The following is a 22,976-nucleotide window of genomic DNA, read 5'->3' as shown; positions in this document are numbered from 1 at the left end:
TAAGACACATTATTGATTTTAAGTCACACACAAACAAGTTCCATAGACTTATAAATTGAGTTAATATGGTCGATCTGAGGTTAAGAGTCACTTGCAAGACCAGCTTATTTTTATATTTTCCGTTGGTAAAGCAATAAACACACTGCACTGTGAACACACAATAACGAAATATGTTTTATTTCATATTCACTTGACTGCTTTAGGAAATCCTAATATATGTCCTCATTGCATGAATTAAGGTATTGCATCAGTGGGAAAGGTTGTGATGGAAAAAGTGAAGACACCTGAGGGATGTGAAAGTTTTAAAAAAGAAAAACATTGAAGTTTGAGACAGCTAGAGGGGGAAATAGATTGAAATAGAACACGGTGTCGAGTTTCAGGTCTCAGTTGATCTAATCCATGGCAGATGAGAAGGTCTTGAGCTGAATGAGTGCCTCTGCTCTCAGGCACATCGAGGTGAAAGCTCCCTGGGCTCTGCTGCTGGGGCTACTGACAGGCAGGCACAATGTTTCTGTAATGACAGCCACTCGCTACCCCGTGAAGAGAGGTTGTGGGAGAGTTTGGTGAAACTTTGAAGTCATTGTATTTTGATGAGGCCATGAGTGTGGTGTAACCATAGATCATAAAATGAAACAAATGAAGCATGTATCGGTTCCACTTTTTCTCACCATCAAAACTCTGACAGACTCCCTAACAATAAGACTGTACCAACTGTAAGCCTGCATCTGTGCAAGTAATAATGACTCTGGCAGACTGGTATCTAGCCTAGTAGCCTATAAACATTCTCTCTTTTTTCAAACAGTAGGATATCAGTGTCTGAGCACTTTATAACCCCATTATTAATGGAATTTCATTACTAATCTGACAATGTATCTCTTAGAATCCAATACCAGGACATTGTGCTTTTTAAAAAACAGTCTTCGTTTGTTGTGGTCAGAAAAGTATTCTTAGCATCCTTCACAATGGCTAGGGCACTCTTTAAGATAGATTCTTCCCCATCTCATAAATCAGATGGAAAGACATTCAGAACACAACACACACACACACACACACACACACCCTGGCCTGCCTCACACTGTGGATGAATAGGGTGTCAGGAGAGTAATTGTGTCCCTGGTGGCTCTTGAGAAGACAGAATATGAGACTCAAATTAAAGCACTGACCTGGTTAGGTTCCAGCCAAAAGGAGGGGTGCCCCCCACAATTGCTGTTTGCAAGGATTAGCTAGCTAATTTCTGAACGCCCCAATTAGACTTGGGGTTGTGTGTCCTAGTTGTTGAAGAACGGCAGGGGGACAGATGCACAGATTGGGTTTTTGAAGAGAGGTTATAGTGGGGGGATTACCAGTGGGGAACAGGGGATTAAGGCTGATGCTGGTCCTGAGTTAACTTGCCTTCAGAGAGAGGTGACTGGGCCAAACATGCATGGGAACAGGAAGGAATTCGGACATGGGGAGCAGAGATAAGCTTACAGCAATGGATGTGGACCACACTGGCACATGTGCCATGCTCAATGTGCTGCGTTCTCCATGCTGTATATAACAATGTGTCTGATTACAACCTCCACTTGCTTAGAATGCATATTTGTGTAATATCCCTTTAACTAAAGATTTGTTGCAAACCGCAAAATATGTCTAATCAGCGGTTGATCAAAATTCAGGCCATATTGTTACTCATGTCTCTTATATTGATCTCATTCAGAAAATCTTTATTAATTCTTCAGTTAATTAATGATAGGTAATGTGTTTTTACTTACCAATTACCACGGGGAAATGATCCCCGTTCAGAAACACATCTTATTTCATAGGCCTACTCAGTAAATGTGTACTTCAACTGTAGCATAAATGTATAAATCTTTATTTACAATATGGATGACGTAATCTATATATTACACCATTTTTTTCAGGGATGGTGTGCTGGAGGATTGCTTCTCATTTGACTGTATCGCTGGAATCAGGTGAGCCCCCCTATTGGGTGCTCTAGTGGTACAGTCCAATCGCAGTTTGGAGTTGTTGCTGAGGAGGTTTCGTAGTCCGGCGGACAGACAAACGTGTTCGATGGAAGACGGCTCTACTTTCAAAATGTTCCTGCCTTGCCTAAGGAATAACCCGCTTTACAAAGGACAGCGTGCTGTATTTATTGTTCTTCTGTACATCTTGACAGGTATGCTATACATTGTGAACGCTCGGTAACATTAGCCAATGTAAAAGATTTTGAGAAGTTCTGAGTGCATTCAGTGAGAGCGCGGCAGCAAGCCGACTTGGGTCTCGTCTTGCACAGTCTACAAAACATTTGTTGTAGTAGTTCATTTGAGATTTGGACTGTATTGTTTCTATACGAAAGGTTGACTTGTTTTTCGATTGCCATTAACGACTGTGCAAGGTAGGAGAACTTTTGTTGAGAAGTTTAGTGCTGGTATGGTGCCGCTGCCCGATGATGGTGTGATCCGCGGCTGCCATGGAAACATTGCCATAGGAAACCACCGAGGAGCAACAGTGAGGTAGATGCTCTTAAGTGGTGGGGCAATTTGAAGAGCCGCACAGTAGCACATATGTTGCTCTCATCAGTACATTTTGGGGGCCTTAAACGATATTTGGTTGGGCCTCCCCACCTTGCAGGCAAAACATAAAAGTTTGAAAGTTAATATCCTGCAATTCTACACATTTTGCCATGGGGTGGAGTAAACATTTTGCAGTTTTAAAGCAAGATGTTTCAGTTCTACACCATAGGAAGCTGCTGAGGAGAGAACAGCTCATAATAACAGCCAGAACGGTGCAAATGGAATCAAAAACATGGAATTCCGCTCCAGCCATTACCACAAGCCTGTTCTTCTCAATTAAGGTGCCACCAACCTCCTGTGTTCTACACATTTTACTATGGGGCAGACAGTTTTACTGCAAATTTCCTGCAATTCTACACATTTTGCCTTGTTAAATATTTCTGAGTGAGTGACAAGGTAAATGGGAGCCCCCTGGAGGTCAAGCACGTGCCAGTTGGTATTCGGCCATGATTACTACTAGTTTAGGTAGCTAAACTAACTTGCCAATCAAAACATTATCTGAAATGGCTAATTGAGTGACTGTTAGTGACTGACATAACGAGGAAAGTTGCTGATGCACAACCAAATTTTGAACTTGCACCTTGTGCATTCTACCATTCGATCTCTCAACCGTCAGTTGAGACCCCATAGGCAACCAGCCGGCCTAGAGCCGGCCCTTAGTCCTTTATCTTACCTGAAGATGTCTGACCAAACAGCCAATCCTTACATTTTGTTATCATTTTTGTATTTTTAAGTGCTCCAAACTAAGACTTGTTTTGGAGAGTGGAGATTGTGAGCAACAGCAAGGAGACCCATTGCTGCCCCTTGCATAAATTCCAGAATATAACATGTGGTGTCTTATGTCCTAGAAGTAGGAACTAGGTATTCTCTAATATATGTAGGATTTGAGGAACGGGCCAGAACTAATCAATATGAGCTGTTACTATCCTCCATCTGTTTGAATTGGGGACAATCTGTTGAGGTTTTATCATCCAAGTCAGAGAATTTTACTTGGTAGCCTTTTGCTGGTTATAGTCAATTGTGGGTAATACAGTGCTTGATATAACTTACGAAGATGATATACCGTTTCTTTGTGGACACCTGTCTCCATTTACTAGACTGACAAATATCAAACAATGGTCCCCCATGACAGATGAAATAAACGCGTGGCAAATTGGTCCAATTGGTCTGCAATAGGCAGCACCTGTCACTGGTGTTGAAACAGTTGCTGTCAAGCAAGGGGACATAAGCTGATTGATTTTGGGTATGTGTGAAGTTTTATCACTTTCTCCTCTCCTGGAATTATTGATATGCACTTTTGGTTGTTTTCAGTTCTTTATTTTGGGTGATATTATTTTGTTGTTGTGCAGCCTGCCCTAAAGACGACTTTCCAAGAATATTTGAGAAGTCTTTAGGGTAATCAATGATGCCGCAATATGGACCGTATGGTAGGTAGTTCTGTGATAATTTAACTCACCTCTTACATGATAAATGGTGGGACATATTTTTTCCTGGTTTTTCATGAGCTAGAGAACCGTTTCTGTTGTCTGTCTGGTTAATAGTCAATTTATTTAGTAATTATTAAGGATGCCCTATGCAGAATTGCTCTTCCATTTCCTGGTTGCAAAAATGGCAGTTTGTGATAAAACATGCAAGTATAGTGTAGTGCACGTGTCAAACTCATTCCACAGAGAGCTGAATTTCTGCGGGTTTACACTCCACATTTGTACTTGATTGATGAATTAAGGTCAATAATTAGTAAGATACTCCCCTCACCTGATTGTCTAGGTCTTAATTTAAAGGAAAAAACAAACATCTGCAGACACCCTGCCCTTCATGGAATGAGTTTGACACCCCTTGTGTAAAGACTCGTTGTACCAATCTAAATCGCTGTGAAATATATTTTCCATAACCAAAAATTGTATTTTCAGCTGTTTGAAGCTGATGTAAAAAACCATTAGTAACATGCAAAAAATGAAACTTAAAGTAAATATTCACCCATTTTGTTTTTGTGCATCTCTGAGCGATGTTCTATCAATTTTGGTGCAGATGTTCCTGTTCAAGATCCCTATTGACTCACTCAATCTCTCTCTCACACACACACGCACACAGAGGCGTCTCCAGCCAGCATGCAACCTTGGGTCCGATGAGGTGGGACAGCTTCCCCAGGTGGCCCAGGCAAGGCCATTAGCTGCTGTGTTCAGACTGACTGATGGCAACAGGGGAAGGGGAGGAACTGTTAAAATACCACAGGGGAGCGGGGGATTACTGCTGGCATTCCTTCTCTAATATCACTGGTGACTGCTGTGTCTCTGTTCCCTCTGTTCTAGGAGAATCCTCTCTTCCTTTCCTCCTCTATTCTTAATTATATAGTCAGCCTCTGTCTCCTTCCCCTTTTGTCAGTATGTCTGCCTGCTTATTGCCTTGGATCGATGAGGGCACTGATGTGACTTGGGAATTGAAACATTAGTAGCCCAATCCTTTTACTTACCCCACACCCACCCTCTCAATGCATCACTGTTGTCTCTAAAGTATTTGTATGTCATTGATGGTAGGCATTACAAGACAACAGACACAATGTTAGATGGAATTTTATTGTTTGACCTGTAGTAACATTAAGACAGCATGTTGTGGCTGTTGCGCTGTGAAGGGCAGGCCAGGGGCTTCTAAGGAGAAAGAGGGGAAGCTGAATAAATCATGTTCTCTTCACATGGAGCCTTTCATCTACTTAGATGTCAATGTTCCCACAAGCAGACCCCCCCCCTCGTCCCCGTTCCTACTGCTGCCGGTTGGCTTTTAATAGGCAGGTGGGAGATTCCACGCCAGGATAGCCTGACCATATCTAATTGTTCTGGCAATTCTCACAGAATCTTAATTGGGAGGAAGGATATTTGACATGCTCATTGTATCACAAATGATATTTGGAAAAAAATTGTGGCAAAGTGGCAATTTTCTAAGGCCCTTTTTATACCTTTACATGTTCACCCTTGGTGATATTATACTCCTTATAGTGTGTTGTAATATAGAGAGTATACTAGATTATGTGAGAAGAAAAATCACATTTGTCACATTTATTAAACATTTAAAATATATCTCAAGTATCCTTTTAATTTTTCCCCCACATTTATTAGTTCCAAATAAGGCATTCAACAATTACAGAATGTTCTTGTTTCCAGTTCCAATGCTTCTACAATATCACCCGTTTGCCAAAATTAAACAGATAGATCCCAAATATCATGACAGTCTGGGGCTTTCTTTTTCACTATATAAATAAATTTTTCAAGAGCTAGTCTTGATGTTCATTATTTTAACCAATGACCAAGTGAGGGGGAACTGACATACTTCCAGTGGAGAGCAATTAAACATCTAGCTTATAATAGACAGGTCAACCATTTTATTTTCTCTCCTATGTAAAGATATATTCTGTAGTTAAATATTTAGGATGCAAAGTCTAGCGATTAGTGACATTAGGGTAGGGGTAATCTCTGAGATATAGCGCCGTACTGAGTGTCATGTTCTGACCATCATTCTTGTGTGTTTTCCTTGTTTTAGTGTTGGTCAGGACGTGAGCTGGGTGGGCATTCTATGTTGTGTGTCTGGTTTGTCTATTTCTATGTTTGGTCTGATGTGGTTCTCAATCAGAGGCAGGTGTTAGTCATTGTCTCTGATTGGGAACCATATTTAGGTAGCCTGTTTTGTGGGTGATGGTTCCTATCTTTGTTTGTGGCACCAGATAGGACTGTTTTGTTTTTTTCACGTTTCTTGTTTTGTAGATTGTTGTATTTTCATCTTTTATTAAAGATGTACAAAACTAACCACGCTGTATTTTGGTCCGCCTCTCTTTCACCAGAAGAAAACCGTTACACTGAGCTCCTAAACTTGATCTCAGCACACTCCCATAAGCAATAATACAAGGTGCCTCGATGCGTGTTACATTTAACACACAAGTCTGGGATATTAGCTTCACATTTGTGAAGCTTAATAGGGGTGATATGTGTTCTCGTTATCCAATTGTATTGCAAAGATCTCAGGCGGGCATTTATCGTCTGTATCTGAGCTCTAGTGCATATCATACCCCAGTCCTCTGCTGAAATATTTTCCTGCATATCTTATATCCACTGAAGTATGTTACTATCAGAGTTGTCTTTAAGAGTAGCTACTATTGTCCCATAGTGACGTAATTTGACCTCTCCCATATTTGAGTGTGCTCCCGAGTGGCCCAAGGCACTGCATCTCAGAGCTTTAGGCATCATTACAGTCCCAGAATCCATGCTGTATCACATCTGGCAGAATTTGTTCTTAACTGACTTGCCTAGTTAAATAAAGGATAAATTAATAACACATTAACAGAGAGTGTTTCTAAAGTGGTCAAAGGACGTTGTAGGGCAGATTGTTTTAGACTGGAAAAAATAAAGATTCTTAATTGTAAGTATTTGAAAAAATGCTTTTGTGTTAAGTTACATTTTCCCTTTAGTTCATTCAAACGACATGAGCCCAGTTAGTCCATTACGCTAACAATACATTTTCTAGCCCATTCTTTAACCCCCATGTCATTTTTACCAGGTGTGAAATTGTCATTGCCCCAAATTGGTGCAAAACTGGATAGTACAGGGGATTTGCCCAGATATTTCATGAAATATAATTTGGGTGTTTTTAACAAAGGGATTAGTAGTATACTTCTTTAGTGTTTTAAAGGGAGCAGATTACAAATATCCATCTAAAGTTAAGCTTTTTGTGGACATTTCAGTCAGCAGCTAGGGTAAGTATGGTTTCTTGGAGAACCAAATATTGCAGCCCAGTGATACCACTGTAGGTTTGCCCCCCCGCGCCCTGTTAATTGTTACTATGGGTTCATAATTTGTTCAACTCAAGAATCAAATTTCTGGTGATTTTAATACCAATATATGTGAAACCTTGTTCATTCACAAATGGATGCTGTACAACTGGATTCTGTCTGTCTTGCTTGTTCAGGAAAAGGATGGAAGAATTGGTTTTATTAATTTTAAAACTATAGAAAACTGACAAGTTGTACATTAAATTGTAGAGGGAAGAGAATTAATTAGATATCGTAGGAATAAGAAGTTATCATTGGCATACAGGGCCACTCAATGTTCAAAATCGTATGTTTTAATTCCACTAATTGACAGGTGGGCCTTTACTGCAATGACAAAGGTTTCTATAGCTAAAAGCAAGAGTCCTGGGCTGGCTGGACATCCTTGTCTTGTGCCCCCAAAAAAACTTAAAAGCTTGTGAAATCAATTTGTTAGTGGCAACTTCTGCAGTGGGGTCGGTATATAATATCTTAATCCATTTACAGAAGTAGTTCCCAAACCCACATCTCTTAAGCACTTCAAAAAATACCACTCAACTGTATCGAATGCCTTCTCTGCATCAAGTGAGAGTATGGCAGTATCAGGGGACCCTTCACACATGTGCACTATGTTTAGTACTCTCCTCACATTGTGAAAATCTTGGTTTTTCATTAAGTATTTTTGGTCTTTGTGTATAAAATATGGGAACACTCTATCCAATCTCCTGGCTTCCCTCTCCAATCCTCTGATTTTGCTGTCCATCTCTCTCATTTTCAGATTTTATTGATTTGATTTGAAACTGGTAAAATGTATCATTTGCCCCCAAATATATGCTTTGAAAGGCTCCCTTCTGGTACTCGCTGATATTTGGTCAGTGTTCAATGTAAAATAAATGTAATGTAAGAAGTCTGGGTCCTGTAACCATCTGGGATGCAAACGCCATCTAGAGTATCCTTTTACTAGTTTTGTATCCCTATAGAATAATGACACAGGGGAATGGTCACTCAGAACAATACTATCATTTCCACGTCCTGCTACATTGGGAAGCAATATTCAAAAAACTAAAAAGTAGTCTATATGAGAATATGATTTAAATGTCGACGAAGAACGTGAATACTCCCTTTTACTCGGGTTCTGAGTCCTCCAAGGATCACATAGATTTAAGTCCTTAATGAAATGCTGTAATTTCTTTAGACACTTTCTGGGAAGTGTCTAAACCAGAGGAGTGATCTAGATGAGGATCAAGAGTGCAATTAAAATCCCCTGCCATTAGCCTCCCTTCCTGGTAAAGTCATATCAATATATATCAAAATATCAAAATCAATATCAATAGAAATACATTCTCAAAGAATTTTGGATTATCAGCATTAGAACCATAAACATTAACCAGATTAATGTGCTCATTTGAAAGAGTTCCAATGTATCAAGATGTGTTCACCAGTTATAATATTAATATTAATCAGTTATAATATTATCAACTTGAAACTGAACTAATTTGTGAATTTAAAACCATAACACCATGAGAATGAGAGGAGAAACAGGATGCTATTAGTTGCTCTTGCCATCTCCTGCGTACTTTAACTAGCTCATCTTTCAACAAGTGAGTTTCTTGTAGGAAGTTGAATAGAGTTGTTTAGGCCTAGTAATAACCTGTTTTAGGCTTGGATAGTTTACCAACTCTACGGACATTCCATTAAGTAAATTTAAGTTTTGCATTTGATGTCATTTAACCAAAGATGTAAACATGGAATAAGCTATAGCGTAAAAGCATATCTTTTGGACAACTGATCCATTAAAGGGAGCAGTCTGACCAAAGTGACGCTAAACCAAACAAAGTGTCCCCTGCCTACTCTCGGCTATTACTCCTCACGAACAAAAGAAAAGGCCTATCAAGCAAGATGTTATGTGAAATATCATGTTGTCTTTGTTTGAAAGGTAGCTAAGTATACCTCTACCTAAAACAGTAACGTTAGTGAAGCTTGAGACTAACTTTACATTAACGTTACAGTATGGACAGTCCAAAATAGTTGTAGATCCACAACACAAGCTAATAGCTACCAAGTAACAAAATGGCCCATACATGTAGCATTAACATAGTAGTCCATGATAAGTTTATAAACCTAAAATGATCAAAGATCAGAAATGAACAGGCACATGAGTGTCAATCATTTTCATCCAAGGATATGAATGAAACTTAAGTCTTTATGTAAAGTAGTCCCAATGTTTATTAGGGGTGCAGAATGAATTAATAAGGTCCTGTTTCGTTATGGCTGGCTCACTGGCTAAATAAGTGTGGTAAAGTTAGCCATTTTGAGTCCTAAACATATTCACCGGCATTTTACAGTGTCTCATGTAATCCAATGGAAGAGAATTGTAACGTAACAACAAAAATAAACTTAAACTTGGCGTCCACCGTTCAATTGACAGCTATCGCGCCTGTCGTCTGGAAGAAACACAGCTAACTGATGAGCACGTACAGGTTACAAATAATATAAGTGAGCTTTGAGTGGGCTAGCTCACCATATTATTCACTTAACTGTTATGCTAGGTAGAGTAGCAGCAAATAAATTGGCTAATGTTAGTTAGCTTGCCAACAGTCACATAATCCAAGCTGGTTTAATTCTCCGTAGACCAAAGTGGTGGTAAACTTCCCGCGGCAACATGACTAGGAAGAAGATTCACGTTGTATGTCACAGATGAACTCCTCGACTTGAGGGAGATTCAAACTCATGTGACCGTCCATTGTAAGTCAGACGTAGTTTAACCAGGAAGGCTATTCCAAAGGCAGTGTTGAGGGATCTATGCTGGTATTTGACCCCGTCGTAGCTGTTTCTTTTTCGGTGCAGGTCTGTGGATAAGTCAGGAAAGAATATGATCTCTTGGTCCCCGTTTTTCGCATCACTCAGACTGCCATGAAAGTTGAGAAATGTAACGATAAGGATTCAAGGAGAGGGGTGGCTTCTTGGACCTGTATGAGCTGAAAGCCGATGGGCTCTTTCAATGTGTAGGTGGTCTGGAAAGTTTATTTTATTTTATATTTTACCCCTTTTTCTCCCCAATTTCATGGTATCCAATGTTTTAGTACTATCTTGTCTATCTTGTCTCATCATTGTCTCATCGCTACAACTCCCGTACGAGCACGGGAGAGACGAAGGTTGAAAGTCATGCGTCCTCCGATACACAACCCAACCAAGCCGCATTGCTTCTTAACACAGCGTGCATCCAACCCGGAAGCCAGCCCCACCAATGTGTCGGAGGAAACACCATGCACCTGGCAACCTTGGTTAGCGTGCACTGCGCCTGGCCCGCCACGAGTCGCTGGTGCGCGATGAGACAAGGACATCCCTACTGGCCAAGCCCTCCCTAACCCGGACGACGCTAGGCCAATTGTGCGTCGCCCCACGGACCTCCTGATTGAGGCCGGTTACAACAGAGCCTGGGTGCGAACCCAGAGTCTCTGATGGCACAGCTGGCGCTGCAGTACAGTGCCCTTAACCACTGCGCCACCCGGGAGGCCCTCGGCCTGGAAAGTTTTCCGGCCCCAATGCCTTGGGCAGCCATCTCTCGAAATGCAGCTGCATCACCATTTCCCCCTTTTTCAGGTAGATTAACCAGTGCCAAATTAGACCTCCTGTGGTGATTCTCGAGCGAGCTTCGTTTTGAGGTAAGGTCCGCCAACTGTTTTTCCAACTTTTTGGTTGTTGTTTTTACAGTGACTACAGTATCCACCATGCTAAATCGTTCCTCTGCTTCGTCCAAGCTTGTGGAATAGGCTTGAAGGTCACATTTAACCTCACTAATCCCTGTTAGGTTGAAAAGTCAACCCTCATGGCAGAGATTGCTAAAATCCCTTTGCTCTGGTTTAGGTTGTCGACATCGTTGGTTGCCGTGTCGAACTCATGGTGTGAGGAGCTAGCTGAGCTTGCATGGCTAATTGGGTTAATAGAGCTAGCTGAATTTGCAGGGCTAACTGGCCTAGCCTGGACCATGTTGTCGATGCGAGATGTTCTTCTTGTTTTAGGAGGATGTTTGAGTCAATTCATAATGGATGAAATTGTCCAAGAAAATTGCTGTTTTGTGTTACGAGGATTTAAAATAAGAGATTAAAATAAATGTAGCCGAAGTTGGCAGGAGAGCACAAAAAACACTCCCGCTAAGTTTGTCATAACTGTATACCAGACTGTTTGGAAATCATCACGGGATGTTTTTTCAATACCGTCAATACTGTTGAAACTATTTATTTGAAGTTTTTCTATTCATTTTAGTATTTGTAGCTACTTTTTAAGTAAATACCTGCAGTCAACTTGTGCAACTTGTTAGAAGATAAAGCAGATTGCTTTATTTCTTCATTTCACCTGACACTTACCGTAGTTCTCCAGAACAGTTGAGCCAATCACGTATTTGTTTGTAAATAGCACAACTGGAGAAAGCATGAGCAGGTGAGTCCAGCTGTGTATTGATGGGTCACGTTTTATATTGAAAGTCAAGTGTGTTCATTTTTTTTTGCTTCAATAGAGTGATCAGCGATTTGCAACTATAGTTTTCCTTCACAGAAAATAAATTTGTGCTACACATTTTGTTATAAAATAGCTTCATTTTCATCAGATGAAAACAGAAGTGGAACGCTATTTGCCTGGCAGCCACACAATATGGCGAAATGAGCTTACAATATAAAAGCAAGGTACTTTTTGCAAAAACTGTTTATCATAAAAATATAGCCAACATTAACTTCCCAATGTTTAAAAAGAGGTAATTTTGCATTTTACAGGAGAAAAATAATCTGGCTAAGAAAAGTACAGGAGAAAAGTAGCTACATACCAGTCAGAGCGCTCTGCAGATAGAATGCCCGTTTGTGAATTCTCATCTGAGTGGAGAAGTGCAACTGAAGCACTAAATTAGTCTGATGCCGAGCAGAAAAGACAATGAGAATAATTTTAGATCTGCTTTTACAAAACGCAGCAAGAGATTTCTTATGGATTAGAAATGATAAAGATTTCAGTGTTAACGTGACCCCTAAATTGAATTTACTAGTTATCTAAGTAAGTGGCTGAATTAATAAGGTGACGGGGCATCATATTGTGTTAGATTTCTGACGTGTTCAAGTTGTCAAAGCCCTTTGGATTAGTTATCTGTACAGCTGCCACTTCTATCTTTCGATTTCCTTGCGTTTTTCTCCTCTCCGTTCTTGCCGTCTGCTCCTCCCCCATTGAGGAACCTTGACTGGCTGCATCACCACTTGGTACGACAACTGCAAGTCACCCGACCGCAAGGCGCTTACAGAGGGTTGTGAGTCTGACCCAGTACATCACTGGGGCCAGCTCCCTGCCATCCAGGACCTCTATACCAGGCGGTGTCAGAGGAAGGCCTAAAATAAATTCTGACTCAGCCACCCAAGCCATAGAGTGTTTCTCTGCTACCGCATGGCAAGCGGTACCAGTGCACCAAGTCTGGAACTAACAGGATCCTGAACAGCTTCTACCTCCAAGCCACAAGACTGCTAACCAAGACTGCTAAATAGATCATCAAATGGCTACCCGGACTACCTGCGTTGACCTTAGTTTTTTAAAAACAAAAGAACTCTCTTGCACTCACTCTATGCACACACTGGACTCTACTCACACATTCACACATACCTACACTGACACGCCAACACACACTCACTTCATGCGCCCGCACACACACAAAATGCGCACACATGCATATTGACGCCACACACATGCTTTCACATTCACCACATGCGCTGTTGCTACAGCTCAGTCTATCTATCCTGTTGGCTAGTCACCTTACCCCTACCGATATGTACATACAGTAGCTACCTCAATTACCTTGTACCTCTGCACATCGATTCGGTACTAGAACCTTCAGAAAGTATTCACTCGACTTATTCCACATTTTGTGATGCATCTTGAATTCAAAATGAATTACACACACAATACCCCATAATGACAAAGTGAAAACACGTTTTTAGACATTTTTGCTAATTTATTGAAAATGAAATACAGAAGTATCTAATTTACCTTAGTATTCACACCCCGTGAGTCAACACATGTTAGTTGTAATCGCACCCAAAGGTGATTCTGAGTCTTTCTGGGTAAGTCCCTAATATTTGCACATTATTCTCTTTAAAATTCTTCAAGCTCTGTCAAGTTGATCATTTTAGACAGATATTTTAAAGTCTTGCCATAGCTTTTCAAGCTGATTTAAGTCAAAACTGTAACTAGGCCACTCAGGAACATTTAAATGTCGTCTTGGTAAGCAACTCCAGTGTACAGTGGGAAGAAAAGGTATGTGAACCCTTTAGAATGACCTAGATTTGTATTCGATCTTCATCTGTCACAACAATAGACAAATGCAGTCTAATAACACAAACAATGAATTGTTCATCTTTATTGAACATACCGTGTAAACGTTCTCAGTGCAGATTGGAAAAAATAAGTGAACCCAGGATCAGACCTGCACAGCGGTCAGGAGGAATTTTGGACCATTCCCATTTACAAAACTGTTTCAGTTCCACAATGTTCTTGGGATGTTTGGTGTGAATTGCTCTCTTGAGGTCATGCCACAGCATCTCAATCCGGTTGAGGTCAGGACTGACTGGGCCACTCCAGAAGGCATATTTTCTTCTGTTCAAGCCATTCTGTTTATTTACTTCTCTTTTGAGTTGTTGTCCTGTTGCATCACCGAACGTCTGTTGAGCTTCAATTGGTGGACAGATAGCCTTACATTCTCCTGCAAAATGTATTGATAAACTTGGGAATTCATTTTTCTGTCTCTGATAGCAAGCTGTCCATGCCCTGAGGCAGCCCCAAAGCGTGATGTATGCTGTGCCTTTTGTTCTCCACACATAGTGTTGTGTGTTCCTTCCAAACAACACAACATTAGTTTCACCTGTCCACAAAATATTTTGCCAGTAGTGCTGTGGAACATCCAGGTGCACTTTTCCAAACTTCCAACGTGCAGCACTGTGAATGTTTTAAATGATGTATTCAATATATATATAGCACACTGTTTGTCTTTTGTTGTGACTTAGATCAAGATCAGGTAAAATTGATGCAGAAATCCAGGTAATTCCAAAGGGTTCACATACTTTTTTTTGCCATTGTATATTCTGCCTTGTGTATTTTAGGTTATTGTCCTGCTGTCTGTTGGAAAGCAGGTTTTCTGACTGAACCAGGTTTTCCTCTAGGATTTTTCCTGTGCTTAGCTCTAAGTTTCTTTTTAACCAAAATAACTCCCTAGTCCGTGCTTGAAATTATGAAGAGTGGTACTCATTGATGTGCTGTTGGATTTGCCAACACAACACAAATGTAACTTTTAGACAAAGTTCATTTCTTTGCCAAATTTCTTTCAGTTTTACTTTAGGGCCTTACTGCAAACAGGATGCATGTTTTAGAATATGTTTGTTCTCTACAGGCTTCCTTCACTCTGTCAATTGGTCAAGTAACTACAATGTTGTTAATCCATCCTCAGTTTTCTTCCGTCACAGCCATTAAAACTCTAACTGTTTTAAAGTCATCATTGGCCTCATGGTGAAATCCCTCTCTGGCAACTGAATTAGGAAGGACACTTGTATCTTTGTAGTGACTGGGTGTATTGATACACCATCCAAAGTGCAATTAATAACTTCACCATACTCAAAGGAATATTCAATGTGAGGCATTGGAAAACCTCCCATGTCTTGGTGGTTGAATCTGTGTTTGAAATTCACTGCTCGACTGAGGGTCCTTACAGGTAATTTTACAGTGGATTTGTTAAGTATTCAGACTCCTTTTCCCACATTTTGTTACAGCCCGTTTCTAAAATGTAATTCAATTGTTTTCCCCCTCATTTTACACACAATACCCCATATTGACAAAAATTGGAATTTTTGCAAATGTATAAAAAATGTAAACCGCAAATATACATTCACAAAAGTATTCAGACCCTTAACTCAGTACTTTGTTGAAACACCTTTGGCAGCGATTACAACCTTGAGTCTTCTTGGGTATGCCACTACAAGTTTGGCACACCTACAAGTTTGGCACACTTGATGCTGTCACCACCATGCTTCACCGTAGGGATGGTGTCAGGTTTCCTCCAGACGTGGCGCTTGTCATTCAGGCCAAAGAGTTCAATCTTGGTTTCATCAGACCAGATAATATTGTTTCTCATGGTCTGAGAGTCCATCAGGTGCCCTTTGGCAATCTCCAAGCGGGCTGTCATGTGTCTTCTACTGAGTGGCTCCCGTCTGGCCACTCTACCATAAAGACCTGATTGGTGGAGTGCCGCAAAGATGGTTGTGCTTCTGGAAGGTTCTCCCATCTCCACAGAGGAACTGGGGATTCACCTAATTCTGGATTCAACTCTCACACAGTGAGTCCATGCAACCTAGTATGTGACTTGTTAAGCATATTTCTATTCCTGAATTTGGCTTGCCATAACAAAGGGGTTGAATACTTATTGATTCAACATATTTCGTTACATTTTTATATTGTTTTCTTAACATTTCTAAAAACATAATTCCACTTTGACGTGTGTGTGTGTGTGTGTGTGTGTGTGTGTGTGTGTGTGTGTGGGTGGGCCAGTGGCACACACTCTCAATTGAATCCATTTGAAATGCAGGCTTTAACACAACAAAATATGGACAAGTCAATTGGTGTGAATACTTTGAAGGCATTGTATACTTTTACTTTTGATACTTAAGTATATTTTAGGAATTACATCTACTTTTGATTACTTACATATATGTAAAATCAAATACTTTTAGACCTTTACTCAAGTGGTATTTTACTGGGTGACTTTTATTGGGTGACTTTTACTTTAATAGAAAATGACTAAAGTATCTTTAGTTTTAAACTCAAGTATGACGATTGGCTACTTTTTCGATACTATAACATGAAAAACTGTCCGCTATTAGAAGAACCGAAAATAACATTCGTCACACGTTTGGAAATCAACTAAATGTTTCGGACCTATTAGAACATTTAAAAAATTATTTTCCCAGGCTTATCAAAAGACATGAACAGAATGCATCAGTGATAAGTAGGCAATCGAAAGGCTTTCCCAAAGACCTCAATTAAAAGTTTAAGTATAAAGTAGCCTATGCCTACCTGGAAGGATCATGATTATTTGCAAAAATCCAAATCTGTCCTGCGCTTTCTTTATTTGCTGTGTTATCGTTTTGATTTTGAGTATAGTGATCCTAAACCTGGCATCTGTGTGAAGTCAAAATTCTGGTTGTGTGTGTGTTTTACTATACTTGAGGTCCACATTTCCGCACAAGAATAGTAAACCAAGGAAAATTCAGACAAGTGAGGACATTTGACTGGTCCTAAAAATGAAAACGGCTATTTTAGGGTTATATTTAGAGTTAATGTTTGGGGTTAGAAATAGGATTTTGAAAGGGATACAATTGCTGGTCCCCAAAATGTCCTCAAGTATAGTACCAGTAATAAAACACTATATTAAGGAGTATTGGGGTGCACTGGGGAGACTAATGCAGTGGCACAGCATAAGCTTTGGAGGATCTGTCTTTTTGTTAGCTCTTCAGAGGATTAGATTCAAGCAATAACGGAAGGGCTAGGGTTTAAGTGCTTTTCTGTTGATGTCTGTGTTTTGTTGTGGCTGAGTTAAGATAATGACGGGCAGGGCCGTAACTACATATGCGGACACAGAGGTCTGGACCTCAGAAAAAATTACTAATTTAATTTGAGTGTACAAAACATATTTTCCATGAAATAGACTAACTAGGTGAATCCAGGTGAAAGCTATCATCCCTTATTGATGTTGCCTGTTAAATCCACTTCAATCAGTGTAGCCTAGATGAAGGGGAAGGAGACGGGTTAAAGAAGGATTCATTCTTGAGACATGGATTGTGTATGTGTGCCATTCAGAGAGTGAATAGGCAAGACAAAATATTGAAGTGCCTTTGAACGGGGTATGGTAGTAGGTGTCAGGTGCACTGGTTTGTGTGTCAAGAACTGCAACGCTGCTGGGTTTTTGACACAACAGTTTCCCGCGTGTATCAAGAATGGACCTCCACCCCAAGGATATCCATCCAACTTAACACAACTTGTGGGAAGCATTGAAATCAACATGGGTTAGCATCCCTGTGGAATGCTTTCGACACCTTGTAGAGTCAATGCATCAGAGAATTGAGGCGGTTCTGAGGGCTAAAGGGGGGTGCAACTCAATATTAGGAAGGTGTTCCTATTGTTTTCTACACAGTGTATATATTTTGTACACTAAGAAAATCAATTACCGGCCAACATCAATATATTGCCCCCAGCGTTGATTTAAAGCTTAGAACGCATCTTCTTGATTTGACAAAGTTGTTATCCTGCCTGCTTTTTGCAAATGAGTGGAATCATTTACAGTGGTTTGTTCATTATGTTCGCCTTTGTCCCCCGGATTTGCCTAAAGGTTTACCTTTTTTAGCAAGCCATTCACCACTCTCTCAAATGGCTAACTCTGCCCTCTCGTGCACAGGCCGGGGCCTGCGCCGTAAAACAAACTACCCCAGCTTGGAGTCGACTCAAGTAGACAATTAGAGACGTGGTTGAGATGGCGGGCAAAAGGCAATTTTAAAACCGTCCCGCGACTCCTGCCGTGTGTACAGACATCCACCAAACAAACCAAATCTGACTCTCTCGGAGAATGACTGACTGCACAACTGCCGGCAGTGAATTCTATTGCAATGTTGAAGGGGTGTGGCTAGTATAACTTTGCCAGCTAGAAGGATGAAATAAGAAACTAAAGTTAAACAATGCTTACCTCAGCAGTAGAAAAAAATATGCTACTAAGTTCTCGTAATAGCTTTGCTTTACAGAGAGTAGGCTACTGAGACAGTGACGTGGTGAGGCTGAGGCAGGCTGCAGAGCATGAAGGAGGAAGCAAAGGAGATGAAGAGAGGAAGCAAGCTGAGAAAAAAGATAAAGTGGGGTCTACTGAGAATCTGTACTAAATCTTATCAAACAAGATAAGATTAAAACTAAGATATTTTTCAATAGGCCATATGAACATGTCCATATGGCCCATTTTCCCTATAGGCCTACATTTAAAATGTAATCAAATTGAAAACAATACCGTTTTAAAAATGTCACATGTTTTCCGTTTATTGGCGGTTGATTTTATTTTTTATTTTTACCACTACACAACTGATATTAATACAGAATCGTAATTATTATTTGAATAATTCATGTGAATGTGATAATTCAATCATCTGTGTGCTCCATTGATGTGTGTTTGTGCAGAGCTTGATTTAATTATGCCTAGGATTACAAATGTGAACACTATCTAATTTGAGAAAATGAGTGTAATCAGACCCCTTGACTTTTTTCACATCTTCTTACGTTACAGCCTTATTATAAAATGGATTCAATAAAAATGATCAGCAATCTACACACAGTACCCCATAATGACAAAGCAAAAACAGGTTGTTTTGAAAGTTTTGCAAATTTATCAAAAATATAAAACGGATACCTTATTTACATAAGTATTCAGACCCTTTGCTATGAGACTAGAAGTTGAGCTCCGGTGTATTCTGTTTACATTGATCGTCCTTGATTTTTCTGCAACTTGGAGTCCAATTGTGGTATATTCAATTGATTGGACATGACTTGGAAAGGCACCTATCAATGTAAGGTCCCACAGTTGACAGTGCATGTCAGAGCAAAACCAAGCCATGAGGTCGAAGGAGTTGTCCCTAGAGCTCCGGGGCAATCGGGGGAGAACGGCCTTGGTCAGGGAGGTGACCAAGAACTCAATGGTCACTCTGACAGAGCTCTAGAGTTCCTCTGTGGAGATGGTCGCCCTTCTGGAAGGTTCTCCCATCTTTGCAGCACTCCCACCAATCAAGCCTTTATGGTAGAGTGAAGCGTGGCTTCCTGTCTGGCCAGTGAAAGGCACATGACTGCCCGCTTTGAGTTTGTCAAAAGGCTCCTAAAGACCCGAAACAAGATTTTCTGGTCTGATGTAACCAAGATTGAACTCCTTTGGCTAGTCAGGATCAAGGGAAAGATGAATGGCGCAAAGTACAGCAAGATCCTTGATGAAAACCTGCTCCAGAGCGCTCAGGACCTCACCTTCCAACAGGACAATGACACTAAGCACACAGCCAAGACAACGCAGGAGTGGCTTCAGGACAAGTCTCTGAATGTCTCTGAGTGGCCTGGCAGGAGCCCGGACTTAAACCCAATCGAACATCTCTGGAGAGACCTGAAAATAGCTGTACGGCGACACCCCCCATCCAACCTGATAGAGATTGAGAGGGTCTTCAGAGAAGAATGGGAGAAACTCCCTAAATACAGGTGTGCCAAGCTTGTAGCGTCATAGCTAAGAAGAATTAAGGCTGTAATCAATGCCAAAGGTGCTTCAACAAAGTACTGCTTTGTCATAATGGGGTAGATTTGATTCATGAGTTTTTCTCAGCAATTTTAGAATAACGCTGTAAAGTAACAAAATGTGGGAAAAGTCCAGGGGTCTGAATACTTTCTGAAGGCACAATATATACAAAATGTGGACACCCCTTCAAATTAGTGGATTCGTCACCGGTTTATGACAGATTTATTAAATCAGGCACACAGCCATGCAATTTCCATAGACAAAAATTGGCAGTAGAATGGCCTTACTGAAGAGCTCTGACTTTCAACGTGTGACCGTTATAGGATGCCATCTTACCAACAAGTCAGTTCGTCAAATTTCTGCCCTGCTACAGCTGCCCCGGTCATTTGTAAGGGCTGTTATTGTTGTGGCAACAACAGCCACGAAGGGGTAGGCCACACGATCTCACAGAACGGGACTGCCGAGTGCTGAAGCGCTTAAAATAAACATCTGGCCTCGGTTGCAACACTCACTACCGAGTTCCAAACGGCCTCTGGAAACAATGTTAGCACAATAACTGCTCATCAGGAGATTCATGAAATGGGTTTCCATGGCTGAGCAGCCGCACACAAGCCTAAATTCACCATGCGCAATGCCAAGTGTCGGCTGGTGTGGCGTAAAGCTCACCGCCATTGGACTCTGGAGCATTGGAAACGCGTTCTCTGGAGTGACAATTCACACTTCACAATCTGGCAGTCCAACGGATGAATCTGGGCTTGGCGGATGCCAGGAGAACGCTACCTGCCCGAATGCATAGTGCTAACTGTAAAGTTTGGTGGAGGAGGGTTCGGACTCTTAACTCTACAGCATACAATGACATTATAGATTTATTCTGTGCTTTGTGGAAAATATTTGGGGAAGGACCTTTCCTGTTTTCAGCATGACATTGCCCCCATGCACAAAGCTGGCTGAATGGAAGCAAGTCCCTGCAGCGATGTTCCAACATCTAGAGTAAACCCTTCCCAGAAGATTGGAGGCTGTTATAGCAGCAAAGGGGGGACCAACACCATATTAATGCCCATGATTTTGGTTAAGCGCAGGTGGCTACATTTTATGCAATTCATCATTGCAACTGACTCAGTGTGACTCATTTCTCCACCCCACCCCCCCCCCCATTTCAGAGATATAACATTACAATTGTATAGCTAATAGGCTGTATGTTTTGTAGAGCAACCGATGTGAATTAACCTACAGCAGCAACGGTGATAATGGCTGGGGTCATTTGTTGTTTTTGATGTGCTCCAAATAGCATTTTAAAGTTTAATTGTATATAAATGCAGTAAATGAGTTTCAACCTAAAAAATAAATCCTGGGGGAAAACTCCTTCCAGACCTCACTAAAACTCAAATCCTGCTTACGGCCTTGGACAGGGGCCACGTTGATGTCTGTTTTTGTTTGTGTGGATTTGATATCAATTTATGTGATGAGCCTGATCTCCCAGGCTAAGTCCGTCTCTTTCTAATGCGCCCCCCCCCCCCCCTCTCTCTTGACAGGAATTTAGTATAAGAGATGTACTACTACCAGATGCAGTTGTTTTTAACTGTTATTTTTAAAGAGCAACTGCCTTTAAAAAGCAACTAATCCCCTTTGAGAACGGCCTGTGTGGCATGAGTCAGAAACAGTTTGTAAATAGGATCATTTTGGTCATGAAGTCAGTCTTGTTTGGAACTGCTGTGCGTCACAAAGGGTAAATGAAGATTTGGTTTTGATTTGACGATGTACCACTAAAATGAGGTGAATAAGCTGCGGTGATTGGTCTCTGCAATAGCATAGACAGTGAAGCAAGTTGCGCATTTTGTTACTAGAGAAATGCTGCCCCGAACACCTTTTTAGATGTAAAATTGAGCAACTAAAACATTCTCGACAAAAACTCTAGAAATCTGTAATTCATTTGGAAGTTAGCTTAGATTGATTCTGGGGATTTTGAGGAAGTGAAATAGGCTTCTCGTTTTCAGTGTCTCATGGGAGACAAACCTAATTAACCAAACACGGAATCGATCAGGAAATGCACCTCCAAGACTGAAATCTCCCTTTTCTAATGAGCAACCGACAAACACACGAGCCCATCGGCTTGTTCAGTGGCTCTTTAACTCATGAGACTAAAACTGAGAAAAATGTACCTCTCTCCCATTCTGTATTTGGCCTTGATTTAATCAATTTGTTGCAGACTTTGTCTTTGAGTTCCTATCAATGATACCCTTGTAATATATTCCCTTCCCTTTTCTGTTATACTCAGAACAGTCTGTCTTTGCTGTTAAAGTTCAGAGCATGGGTGGTTAAACATGTCTAACTTGCATTATATATGCTCTTTTCCATTCTTTCCGCTGTATTTTGTGGTTATGAAAACTGAGATTTGCCGTTGTGCTTTAATAAGCGGGAGAGAGAGAAGGCAGTATTTAAGTGGGCTTAGACTATTCTCATTCTTGATCACACAAAGACATTTTAACAGGAAAAGCAGCCTTGGAAAATGACGTCTTTAACCTCAGCAGAAAATGTGCAGCCAGTTGAGGAAATCTAGGACTGGGAGATGTTTTAATGCAAATGTAATTATACTAGAAAACCAGTCCTGGGTGAAAGAGGTCACTCCTAGTCTCCTACCCCCTCATCTTTAGCTCCTCTACTGACTCTTCTTCTGTCCATCTCTAACCCGTTCCCCTCCTTCTCTCTTCCTCCTTCCTTTCCTTCTACATGACCTGCAATGCAGATGGCAGCACTTGTGATCTATTATTCATCATTGGTGGTTGGTTAGGTCTGATGAGGCCCAGCTGGAGGCAGTGACTTCTCCACCCAGAGTCATGCTACAGAGGGGAGTTGACACTGACTGCTCTTGCAGGCTTTCCCTCTTTATGCCAACAAACTCCTAGTCAGCATAGAAGGCCGAGGAGGGAAAACCTGACAACCAACTTCATCTCCTTCTCATTTTATTCCAACCACCTACCCTCAGAACTTATCTTACTGTAGACCCACATTAAATTATAATTGTGCGGTAAATTATTTATATTTCCGAAAAGCAGATGTAGGGGTTAAAATACCTCCAGGGTTTTCAGGTAGAGCTGTAGTGAGCCACTCTACTGTACTGTACGTGGATTTGTGGACAGACTTGTGAAACACTCTAACTGGTGTGTCATTCTTGCTATAGTTAGAACACAGATTACTTCTTCAGTTCCCCCCCCAGTTTACTGTATGGGTTGACGCTGCTTCTTCAGATCCCCCCCAGTCTACTGCTGCTTCTTCAGATCCCCCCAGTCTACTGTATGGATTGACGCTG

General features: G+C 40.9%; 1 protein-coding gene across 2 annotated transcripts in view; it reads left to right on the top strand.

The window, feature by feature from the left end:
- The first annotated feature begins 1,999 nt into the window (after positions 1-1,999).
- The window catches only part of LOC135550555 (nectin-3-like protein), a 66,573-nt gene continuing 45,596 nt past the window's right edge, over positions 2,000-22,976 (top strand). For both annotated transcript variants that reach the window (XM_064981481.1, XM_064981480.1), the window contains exon 1: positions 2,000-2,161. In XM_064981481.1, the coding sequence (XP_064837553.1) occupies positions 2,056-2,161 (106 nt within the window). In that variant the 5' untranslated portion in view covers positions 2,000-2,055. The remainder of the gene's footprint in view (positions 2,162-22,976) is intronic.

The sequence above is a fragment of the Oncorhynchus masou genome, chromosome 12, assembly GCF_036934945.1.
Source record: "Oncorhynchus masou masou isolate Uvic2021 chromosome 12, UVic_Omas_1.1, whole genome shotgun sequence".
In the NCBI taxonomy this organism is placed as follows: Eukaryota; Metazoa; Chordata; class Actinopteri; order Salmoniformes; family Salmonidae; genus Oncorhynchus; species Oncorhynchus masou.
The sequence above is the reverse complement of the archived record's forward strand: the minus strand, read 5'-3'. Positions and strand labels throughout refer to the sequence as shown.